We start from the raw sequence: 12,114 nt of genomic DNA on the forward strand, positions 1-12,114 counted from the left end.
CTGATTTAATAGAAATGACGTGATAATTCATGCGATTTCCTGCCAAAGATACACTTTATTTTCAAAAGAACACTAAACACTGGAACTGATAAACAAAATAAACAAAACAACCACAAACAAAAATAAAATGGATTCTCAGACTCCATTAACAAAAAATGTACTGGAATAAAAACTAAACAACATAAAGCCAAAGTGAAAATAAATACTGCATTCAACCAAGAGTGCAGATAATGAAGTCTGTATACTATACTGCCCATCAGTAATAATTAGATTTAAATAGAGAAAATGGGCACATCGACTACCTGATGCAATAGTTCACACTACACGGTTTTTTTGCCCCTATTTTTCCCCTTACTACAATCTTAGAACACCGGCCGTTCTAAGATTGTCGCTTACGATTTTGTAACCGATCCTCCTGTAGTGTTTGGTGTGTTACGGTAGATCAGGGCTGATCAACACGTCGATCACGGGAAGGTTTTCAGTTGATCTCGGCAGTTGGTGACAAACTGAAAGCCGCCAGGACGATGAGACCAGAACTTATCAAAATATTCACTAAGATCCTAAACGTTTGTAGCTTCATTAAAGAATAATAATTTTTTTAAAAAATCAACAAAACCTGTTAAAATGTATATTCTCAGTAATTATTGTTTCAACAAGGTGTTGCGCAACTCAGTGCGTTTCAGTTCCACTAACAAAAAAACAGGCGACTCAAAGACCGACTGACTAGCAGAGCAGGAGTTTAAATTAGCTCATCAACCGTCGCTGTGTTCAGGTGAGCGCTTATTAATAATCCAGAAATAAATATCAAACCTGGAAACTTGACATCGTAACGGACTGAATGTTATGTTTTTAACGTCGTTGCTCCGCTTGCGGGGCGCAGGCGGTTGCCACGGCAACGGGCGTGCTTAACGACAGAGAGAGAGAGAGAGAGAGAGAGAGTAAAACGGCAGGAGAATCTCATTGAGGAAGAAATTACTGCATTAGGTTTTCTATCACTTTATTATTTCTGCTATAACTGATGTATATTTGCATATAAAATAAGTCAATAGAGTTTAATTTACAATTTTTATGTCTTCGTGTCATGAGAGGTAGATCTCAGCCGGCTGGTGAGAGAAAAAGTAGATCTTGGCCTCAAAAGTTTGAGCATCCCTGCGGTAGATCATCGTGGCCGCTCCGATCTAAATCAGGGGTTTTCTCCGACTGGGAGCTTAAAGCAGCCTGTTGAATGTGACAGGTAGCCAATCAGAAAGCGTGGATTCTCCTCCGGGCTTTCTGAGGGGAAATTATGGAGGGGAATCCCAAACAGCTGATACTGCGCAACCCGAAGTCCAGCGGACTTTGGAGATGATATGTGGAAACAACATTAATGTTTATTCAACATGCAAAGAATATAGAAATGACAAGGAGGAGGAGTTGGAGCAAAATTGCTGATAAACCCAGTAACTTTTCAGCTGTTCTTTAACGTGATATAAATAGGTTATAATGATTTTCATTCAGTCAGGACTGACACTAACCCTGACACTAGCCACATGCATTGCAGGTAGATTGTAGTAAAGCATTGATTAATGCTGGTTTTAAAATTAGTTCACTGGACTTGTAGCCATTATTTGGTGCCCATTGTTGGACACCACAGGGCAGGACCGAACCCGATCGAACCGTTATACCTAGGATTTCTGTCGGCTAATGTGTGATCTGTCAGGTTTTGAAAATGGGCCAACAACTCTAAGATCGTGTAGTGTGCGTTGAAGCCAAACAGATCATTTTACTTCCAAACAGATCTGACTATCTGTATGGCTGCCGTAATAACAAGAAACAGAGCAGCTCTGAGATGTTTGTACAGTTCCGTTTGTGTGTCTGAAGGAGTCATTTTACAGTATATCTGGATCTGCAGATTAAGGTGGAATTTTCCATGAAGTTTACAAGTCGGGACCTCAGCTTGAAGAGAACGCCATCCAAAAAGCAGAGCGGGGTGTTTGGAGTCAAGATCAACGTGGTCACAAAGTAAGCACTGTGGCTGCCTAAGTCGGTTGTCTGGTTTCTAACCTGCTCGCCAACTGAGAACTAACCGTGGTGATCGTCCGCAGGCGTGAGCGCTCCAAGGTGCCTTACATCGTCCGCCAGTGCATTGAGGAAGTGGAGAAGAGGGGGATTAGCATTCGACACAAGCAAGGCCTCCACTTTGTTTCCTAGCTCTGTACCACTAGGTCTGAAACCCACAGTGTCTAAATCCATCTCACTGACCTCACTGTAAAACTGAGCGTTGACTCTAGAAATAGACCCCTTTTCTCCATATGGTCCAGGTTTATGCTCATAAACTCTATAAGTATGTTCATTTCCTGTTTTTGGACAAATGATGCAAACCAAGCCTCACCACCTGTTTATTATGATACACAATATCATAATATTGTGTATATTATGATACACACAAACAGTTTGCAGTAGCCGGACTATGTATCTTAGGCAGTGTAGAGTTTTAATTACAGCAATGCATCTTACCGAGCAACAAACAGCCAGCACCACAATGCTGAAAATGTCCTAAATTGATTAAACAAAATGTAAGTTTTCCTTAAATATGTCATTCACGTGTCTTAAATTTGGTCATGACAGGAGTATGTAATCTCATATATTCAACGTATAGTTTTTTTTTTTTTCTTGGAACTTTTATGGCAAGCAAAAGTTTGAGTTGTGCACATTGTGTGAATCGAGGCAATTAAGGCTAATGCTAGCTCTGCTAATATAGCCTTACTAGCTTTTTTGCGTCTATCATGGGGAGTCGACACAGGAGCAAATGACAGCAACTCGCAAAAGTCATCGCCGCTCTGGGTGAAACCCAACACACGGGACGCGACAGCGACAAAAGTTGAACATAAAAAGAGATCAGCTGTTCTGCTGAAAGTCCGCGATGAAGCTGTGTGATCCGTCTCTAACGGGTCTGTCTTCGTGATTCGCAGATACCAAAGACATCCTGGTGATGCTGAGTGACATGGACATCAACGCCATCGCAGGAACGCTTAAGCTGTATTTCAGGGAGCTGCCGGAGCCTCTTCTCACAGACCGTCTCTACCCAGCCTTTATGGAGGGCATAGGTGGGAGGACTTCCTGCTCAGCTGCAGGAGATCATGCTTAAAGTAAAAAAGAAAAACAAACGGGCTGTCAGGACATAATTGGACATGTGTTTTCCTGTCTGTTTCAGCTCTCTCAGACCCTGCAGCCAAGGAAAACTGCATGATGCACCTTCTGCGCTCTCTGCCCGACCCCAACCTCATGACCTTCCTCACTCTGCTGGAGCACCTGAAAAGGTACGCGGAAACACTCACACCATCAAAGTTTACAATGCAAAGAGCCACTTTTTTCTTCTTTTTTTTTGGTTCTTTAGATCTGCATTTGGTTCATAACCCTTATTAACCCTAAATAAATGTTTCACTACTATCTACTACAGGAAATTAGGCTTTAAAATAAGTAAAATGAAATCAGGCACATTGTCACCGATACCCGATCTATCATTGTTTTTTCAACATCAAGACCGATACAGACATTAATGTCGGATCGGTGCATGTCTGGTTTCTGTTTTTCCCCCATTCTGCTGTTCCTTTCTGCCTTTAGTGAAATATTTCCTGTTTGTTGTTCCTGCAGGGTGGCTGAGAAGGAGCCCGTCAACAAAATGTCCCTCCATAACCTGGGCACCGTGTTCGGACCCACCCTGCTCCGGCCCTCTGAGTCAGAAAGCGCCAAGGGACAGCACATCACGTGCGCCTCCGACATCTGGTCACATGATGTCATGGCACAGGTACACGATTTTAGTGCTGAGCATTATTGTAATGGTAGACGCAAATTCTCACATTTGTGCCGGAGCTACTCCGTGATTCTCCTGTGGTTTTCCGTCGGTGATCTTTATGATGGACAGTGAGAAAGAGCCGCTTCCTCTGCTGCCGCTCCACATGTTTTCTAGATTAACTTGACTCCCACATCGCCCACTGACCCGTCTCAGTAGGGTCCTTTCTCCCAGCTGTATTTAGCTTTTTCACCATCTATTTATCTCTCCTGACTGACGGGTTTCATGTGAGCAGAGTTCTTCTCTAAGCTGGATAAACAAGTCTGAAGTAAACATCATAAACCGGGCGGCGTGGAAATGCAGGAGGTCTCTGCTGGCTCCTAGTTTGTCCTGAGGATAATTTGTGTTCAAAAACCTTTACTCCAATATTTATGCAATGTATTAAACTTGGAAGAGAAATGCTTCTCAAATCTGTTCCAAAATGTAAATTATATTGCTTTTTTTTTTTTTAAACAATTGTTAACTTCTCAAAAATAGATTTATGGGATCATTCACAGCCACTTGAACTGATGGCTTTTGAGCTTTCCCACATATTGGACGTTCCAACCACAACCGTTAGTCTAGTTCAGTGTTTCCCAACCCTGGTCCTCGAGGCACAACGCCCTGCATGTTTTAGGTATTTCCTTGCTTCAATCCAGCTGATTTCAATTGATGACTGATTAACAGGCGGTTGTTGAACTGCAATCAGTTGAATCAGGCACATTAAAGCAGGGAAACCTCTAAACATGTAGGACAGTGTGCCTTGAGGACCTGGGTTGGGAAACACTGGTCTAGTTTACTGGGATTTTACTTGATAAGTTGCACATAGCTGTGAAGTGGAAAGGATACAAAGTTTTCAACGTTTTTCCACAGATCTAAGTTTTATGCATTCGGCACAACAACCGTAGCAAAATACGATGGTCCAGAGCTAAAGGCTGGCATTCTGCAACTTTTAGATGTGTTTTTCCTTTAACACTCCAGAATTAAAAAATAAGTTATTAGCAGGACTCTTTAGAGCGTGACTGCATGCTGAGGTAGTAATTTATCCATCTGAATCAGGTGTGCTGGACTCTAACTATAGCAGAACACTGCCCCCTGGAGGCCTGGACGATGAGGCCTCTGATTTAGATCAAAACAAAATCATGTTAGAATATCAGTCACAGTCTAGATTTAAATAAGAGTTTGTTCACATGTGCTGCTACCAACAGTGTTTCTACTGGAATATAAGACACTGCTTTCTGTTAGGATGTCCAAGGGCTGGACGATGTGGCTGAAAAACTTATCACAAGGATTTCATATTGATCGATATCAATAATTATTGATTAGTTTATTGTTTAAATACCTGAAATACTGCCAAACTGGTGGTGTAGCCTTTCCTGTTTTATCCACAGTTTTTGCTGTTTTGTTTAAAATTATTTTTAAGCAGTTATGAGGCATGGTGGTGAAACATGAAACTACCCAACAGGTTGTTGCTAGGTAACCAAAGAGAGAGTTACTTGGTGCCACTATCCTAGCCTAGCTTGTCATGAGAGGTTGAGTGACTAAAGCCTTTCCTCTGCCTACATTCCCCAGAATTCCATGTGGTTTGGATCAGAGTTCAGCGAAATTATTGAAAATTCTACCAGACGTATTATCTATTGATATTGATCATGTGTCTATCGCCATGTATATTATTGATTTATTGTCCAGCCTTAAGATATCCTATAAATTCTGTTCATTTTAGTTTTTTCACATCGCTTCAATTAACAACAAATATGTTTCTGGTCACGGCAAAACCAGGAACAAGTCTCCTATGTCACATTCTGAGTTATTTATAGATTCTGGAAGGGTGGACTTTAAGGTTGTCTATGATGTCAAACACATAATTTATTTTTCTTTTTTTTTCAAAACAACATTAGAGAGAGAACTAGTCTCAAAGTAAAAAAAAATGGCCCCAAACGTGTCTTGCAATTTAGGGGTGTTAACAAAGGTTGTTAGAATTACTCTGCATTAACCCCCCAGCACTGACAGTCAACAGGTTGACTATGGAAAAGTTTAAGAACCTCAGCAAGTTAAGGTCTGCAATCACTCCCTCTCTCTTTCTCCAGGTCCAGGTGTTGCTCTATTACCTGCAGCATCCTCCGATCTCCTTCGCCGAACTCAAGCGCAACACGCTCTACTTCTCCACTGACGTCTAAAAAAAGCCACCACCCCGCCGGGGGCTTCACCCGGACCGCGAGGGTGACACAGAGCGACTCCATCCAGACCTCGGACCCCACCACCCAGCGCTCCAGCTAAAGCTCTGCTCCCAGCAGACCGCTCGTCTCTGCTGCCGTCCCTCGCTTCTCCCATCTGAAGAGGAAGTCGAAACGGTTTTGCGGCAGCAACGCGACCGGCCTCTGTGGGAGCACACCGGGAAATGTTCAGACGGGTGTCTGGGGTCGGGGGCCGGGCAGAGACCACAGCCTGGTGCAGTGGACAGGACAATATCTGAGTTTATGTTTCCTGCTCAGAGGCATTCCAGAAAAACAAAACAAACAAACAAAAAAAATGGCATTTACATGTTTTATAATAATGTTCCTCATTTGTTTCTGTTTCCTTTCTGGTTTTTCCTGGCTTCGTGTGTTTGTGTGTGTGTGCGTGCGGGTATGTGTGTGAGTGTGAGTAGGACTGTGGATGTTTTCCACTGAGAGCGTGAGTTCGTGTTAAAGGGACTAAGCAAACTTTCGAGGCGGCTGGAAAGCCATTCCAAGAAACAGCAAGGATTGTGTCTCCGTAGGGACAGAGGACGCTCCTCTCCGCTGAGTCTTGGCCAAAATTAGCCCTATTTATTTTGAAAATATATATATAATATTTGTGCCTGTAGAGTTTTGTGCAACTAGAGACATTCTCTAAGGAGTCTGTTTTTTTTTTAAGTTTATCCAGGTAGTGATGTTTCTTTCTTTTGTTTTTTTAGCCAGTTTTTTCTGTATCACCGCGTGGTCGGTGAGCCGTTCTGAGAAGATAAGTCTGCCAGTTCAGTTCTGATCACTTTGTAGACAAGCGAGGGCACATGAGGGTTGACGGCAGGGGAGAGGGGAAATAACACCATAAACGGAACAGTTGACTTTTATTTTCTTCCTCTGCTTCTTCTTGCATTTCAAGCCTGTTCCAAGTGTGTTGCTGCACCAGTGTTATCTGTAGGATGATTTTGCGTAGACGCCCTCATTGCATGTTCAGCTTGTCAATGAAATTTGGCCGGGTAACACAAAGGTAGGCCGTCTCTGGGAAGGAGAAGGAAGAAATCGATACAAAGCCAACCTTTCTGCTATCAAGCCTACATATCTTAAGAAAATGCAAGCACTGCTAAATGAGTAATATTTGATATTTTTAATATAAGAATAAAATGAAACAAAAACTGTTGTATTTTACTTCCTTTGAGAAGAATTTCAATATGCTGTAATATTGCGACTAAATGTCCATGTGAACTTTTTCCCTCTTTTTTTTTTTTTAAGTAAAATTAAAAGAAATATTGAAGCACTCACTTTGTGTCTGAGAAAATTATTAATGTAGATTTTCTGGGTTTTTTGTCACTCTTAATTCTGTAGATTAATAAACTGTTAATATTAGACAAAGATTATCAAAGTAAATACAGAAAAAGAGATCAAAACAGACCTGGTCTTTGATAAAACATTAAATAACTGAGATTAAACACAGATTAGCAATCCAGACCCTGATCACTGCCAGAAAGAAGAAATCACTAAAGAGAGGTCAGTGCAGTAACAAGAGGTCGAACGCGGCCATAAGGGGTCAGAACTCAGTGATTCCCTGTGCCGGTACCAAGTCTGGATAAATGCAGAGTTGGGTCAGAAAGAGTATTCAACATAAAGCCTAAGAGCATAAATCCTCTTATCTCCTTTAATTCATAATCGGAAGCACAATGATACTGGCAACAACCCAAAGTGCCGTCATATTGAACACACAGACTGACAAAGAAAGAGGCATAGCATGTTTCAGAAAATTCCCCAAGTCAGGAAAATTGACACTGGAATATTTCTGATTGTTAAAATTACTGAGTGAACGAACCACTTGAAAAAGAACAACTTTAACCTCCTGAGACCCTGCATCCTCATATGAGGACATTACATTTTTGTAAACACAGATGTAAATAATAACATTGATTGAATGGTCTTATCGTCACACAGATAGACCCAATGTCCTCGTCTGAGGACATTGGGTTTTGAGAAAACCACTTATTGTAGAAAGCTGAAATTTCATTTTTAGGCCAATTGGGTCCTTATGATCCCAAATGACAAGGAGAAATGTATATGCAAAAACAGACCCATTGTCCTCATATGAGGGCATTGGTTTTGACATAGTTCAAGAGCACATAGAAAGCTAAAATTTAATTTCAACTAAAATTAGGTCATACTAATCCCAAATAGTAAGGAGACATAAAAAATGCACATCAAACAAAAGCCCGGGTCTCAGGAGGTTAATATAAATAATCCTACTTGATTACATTCTGTCAATTTATATAACGAGCCTGTAATCAAACAGTGGTTTCTGGGCCTCGGTATCAGGACCCGGGTGCAGAAGTTTCTCTGCTCATGACATTCTGTGACTGGAGACGCAGGAACATCCCCTGCAAGCGCTGTTCAGGTCCCAGCAGAGTCCCTGAAGCCAACGTTCGTCGACGTTCCTCTCTGTACCCCGGCTTCCTCGCAGCGAGTCCACATAGAAAACAAGTTCTTGTCCGTAAAGCCTCTCGTCTCATCGCAAGTAATATTCGATGGCAGCAGAGAACGCAGCAAATCCTCCGCATCCGAGGACTCCGGCTTTGAGACCAGCTGCGCGACGGACAGAAGAAAAGGAGAAATGGTGGAACGACATGAAGCGGAGCCCAATTTTAGGGTGAAGCCAGCAGAAAAGGAGGAGGTTACCTACCGCGAAGGCCTATGGCTCCTCCGGTCACACAGCCACTGTACACCGCGTTCTTCCAGTCAGATTTTCCTCTGTGCTGCAAAGCAAACAGATGCAAAAACACTGATGGATTTACCTTCATGGGGACAGAGACACAACAACTGGAGGACAAAGACTGTGTTTTCCCCTCTAAAGTCATATTCGATAAATTACAATACAAGTTTAGATGAGGGCCGTTCGTCGGGCTAAAAGTGTGTATTGAAAATAACTTTTAAGCAGGTATTAAACATGCTTTTCATTAATCTCACATTTCTATATTTTTACAGAATTTTTTTATTGGTCTGGTGTAATATTCTAATTTTAAATGTCATCTTTTCATCACCTGCAAGTGGAAAATCATCATAATTAACAGAAATAAAGGCTTTCAAACATCCATCTGTGTCAGTAGAGTGCTGCATCATTGCAAAGATAATATATCTTTCTTATATACATTGTTAGTTTTACATTTAAAGATGTATCTTCTACATGGATGGTTAATTGATGCGTAGCTGCTTATGGTATATTCAATTAACTTTTCAGAGAAGCGGTAGACTATAAAGATATTTTTCCTTCCAACTACTTATCATTCAAAACGTTTGTAACATGTGATATGTTTATCTTAAAGTGTAAATGAATGAAATAAACTGACAGATCAATAAATATAATGTGTTTCACTTTGTGATAAAGTTTAAACACCATTTTGAGTAATATTCAGATTTAATCAGAAGAGGGCGCTCTAACCCCTTTCCTCAGAGGTTAAAACAGCAAGATCAATATTTAGATATTTTGGTAAAAAATATTATAAATTATTTACAATAATAATAATAATGAATAATAATAATAATAAATAAATAAATAACACGCACAATCAAAATGACGATACAAAATTTCACAACCGGTGTCACTTCGGACAAAACAGGAAATGATGTCACTCACTGATTCAATGATGCACTCAGTGCAGGAAAACATGGCGCCCACAATAGCAAAGTTCTTGGCGTACGACATGCCCCTCTGGCCCATGTCTTTAAGGACTTCTCGGGCCGTCGGGGTCCTCAGCGGGTCTTTGGGGTCGAAGCCGACATTGGTGTCGATACCAGCTGTGAACACACCAAAAGCTCCTCCGAGGACAAACCCTGTGGAAAGATAAACGCTCCATTATCAGATACAAATAGGACTCGCTACAAGCACTGCCACTGACGGTGAACAACACACTCTCATCAGTGTTAACCAAATTTAAACCTGCCTCACAATTTGTCACGTTACGACCAAAAGCTTTGTTGTTGTTTTGTATTGGCATTTGATCGGACAGGCCAAACCAAAGTAATGAAAAACTGTGAAGGAAGATGATGCACGTTTTGTTTTTTTTGACTGGGTTCTTCTTTGCAAAGCAGCTAAAGCTGTGATAACTCCTCCAACTCCTCCCTGGATGCAGGCCGGGCGACCGACAGGACTCAATACGAAGCCCTGGAGGTCCGCCAGGAGACCAACATGACTTGCTACGAAGCCCTAGAAGTCAGCATGGAGACCACCGATAATCAAACATGAAGCTTGGAGCCCTCATGACACTTTTTAGTTTAGAAGTACCATCTTTCGATCCAATACCTGAGAGTTCCTGTTTGGTACATTTTCAGAAGCATATTGGAAAAGCCTCTGATCACTCTTCTGAGTAAAGTCGGCTGATCCTGTGGCTGGTCTGAAAACACCTGTTCTATTCTGTCCCTCAGCTCTTCCAAATCAAGCTGCAGGTTATTGTTTTCCTGCTCCAAGGTGGTGTTCTCCTTCTCCAGAGAGCTCTTCACTTGCTCCATGGTGGCATTTATCAGCTCCAAGGTCTTGTTTTTATGCTCCAAGTAGTTTATTCTCTTCTCCATAGCAGTCTTTTCTTCCTCTAGGGCAGCGTTTTTCTGCTCCAGGGCAGTGCATTTCACCTCCAGAGCAGTGATATTTAGCATCAGGGAGGTTTTTTCCTGCTCATGTCGCCTTCTTCTTAAATTGAGGGTCTGATGCAGGTGTCTGTTGTCAAGCTCAAAAAAAAAGTTTTGCCCTTCTAAACGCCTTCGTCTTTGCTCCAGGTAGGTATTTACCCGCAATGCATGAGTTAATCTCTCCCTCTGAGAGGTGTTTTCCTGTTCTAATGTGGAAATTCTCTCCCTCTGATTGGTGTTTTCCTGTTCTAATGTGGAAATTCTCTGCTCCATGGTGTTGATTTGAGTGGTGTATTTCTGCTCCATGGCAGTCTTTTCTTTTTCCAGGACCGTATTATTCTGCTTGAAGAAGGTGTTTTCCTCCTCCAAGATGGTATTTACGTGTTTTAATGTGATGTTTTCCTGATGTAGGGTATTTCTTTCCTTCTCCAGGGCTGTGTTCTTCTGCTCCAGGATGCTTTTTTCCTCTTCCAATACGGTGTTTTGTTGCCCCAGTGCAGTGTTTTCCTGCTTCAATGCCGTGTTATCGTTCTTCAGCTCCTCGTTTGCTTTGATAAGTGACTGTCTCTCAATGGACATCATGTTAACTTCTTCCAAGATGCCATTTAGCTTCTCTGTCTCTCTTGCCAAGATCTGCTGTATTTCTTCATTCCCAGAATCAGAAGATGAAGCCTTATTGCGCTGACTCACTTTTGATCCTTTCTGTCTGAATAAATTCAAAATCTGCCCCATGTTTTCCTTTATTTCTTTGTGAGAAATTCCTTTTAATCTTGAAAAACTTTCCTTTTCAATCTCTTGTTGGGACACAATCCTTCTTCTTGCTCTCTCTCTCTCTTCTGCAATGCTTATGACTGCAGAATTCAAGTGTGCAGAGTTCAATTTGTGACTAGCTCTTCGTGACATCATTATGCGTGATGTCACAAGTTGATGACACTATCTCAGCAGAGCAACTAGAAAACTGCTGAAGTTTGGGAAGATAAGAACAACTGTGGCGAGCGTCGGTTGAGTTTATCCGGAGAGCGGGAGTTAGCTCAGACCTTTTTTGGTCCAAAGCAGCACAACAAAACTTAATACGCCATTATTAAATGGACCCGGGTCGACCCGGGTCCAGCGGTGCAGTGCAAAAGGGGCTTAGTGTCCTTCTCTAGGCAACCGTGACATCATCATTGGTCCGAAGCGTTCTGGGGTCCTTACTAGCTCCCGCCAAAATTTAGCTGACCTTAACAAATCTTGTGTTTGAGTTTCGTAATTATTGTTACACTAAATGTTTATATGTGTGTGATGGGCGTTACTGTCGGACATACAGAAATACGGAGCAAATCGCGTCCCATATACGGGAAAAGGATGGCAATCCTACTGTGCTCTTCTCCCATTAAAATTGTAGAAACTATATCAAACACAAGTAAATCCACAGTTTGGTAGGTAACTGGTATTTTGGATGATGTTGTAATGACAATA

General features: G+C 41.7%; 2 protein-coding genes across 2 annotated transcripts; one reads left to right on the top strand and one right to left on the bottom strand.

Annotated features, from left to right (window-relative positions):
- The first annotated feature begins 14 nt into the window (after positions 1 to 14).
- LOC111610104 (active breakpoint cluster region-related protein-like) lies at positions 15 to 5,988 on the top strand. The gene is made up of 7 exons (XM_023342541.1): positions 15 to 19; positions 1,943 to 2,001; positions 2,085 to 2,204; positions 2,952 to 3,086; positions 3,194 to 3,299; positions 3,634 to 3,787; positions 5,899 to 5,988. The coding sequence occupies exons 1-7, from the start codon at positions 15 to 17 to the stop codon at positions 5,986 to 5,988; spliced, it is 669 nt and encodes a 222-aa protein (XP_023198309.1).
- Positions 5,989 to 8,316: 2,328 nt separating this feature from the next.
- On the bottom strand, positions 8,317 to 9,924 carry LOC111610123 (mitochondrial import inner membrane translocase subunit Tim22). The gene is made up of 3 exons (XM_023342709.1): positions 9,668 to 9,924; positions 8,717 to 8,789; positions 8,317 to 8,619 (listed from the first exon to the last, which is right to left on the bottom strand). The coding sequence occupies exons 1-3, from the start codon at positions 9,749 to 9,751 to the stop codon at positions 8,543 to 8,545; spliced, it is 234 nt and encodes a 77-aa protein (XP_023198477.1). The 5' UTR covers positions 9,752 to 9,924; the 3' UTR covers positions 8,317 to 8,542.
- Positions 9,925 to 12,114: the final 2,190 nt, after the last annotated feature.

This window comes from Xiphophorus maculatus, chromosome 11 (assembly GCF_002775205.1).
Source record: "Xiphophorus maculatus strain JP 163 A chromosome 11, X_maculatus-5.0-male, whole genome shotgun sequence".
Taxonomy (NCBI): Eukaryota; Metazoa; Chordata; class Actinopteri; order Cyprinodontiformes; family Poeciliidae; genus Xiphophorus; species Xiphophorus maculatus.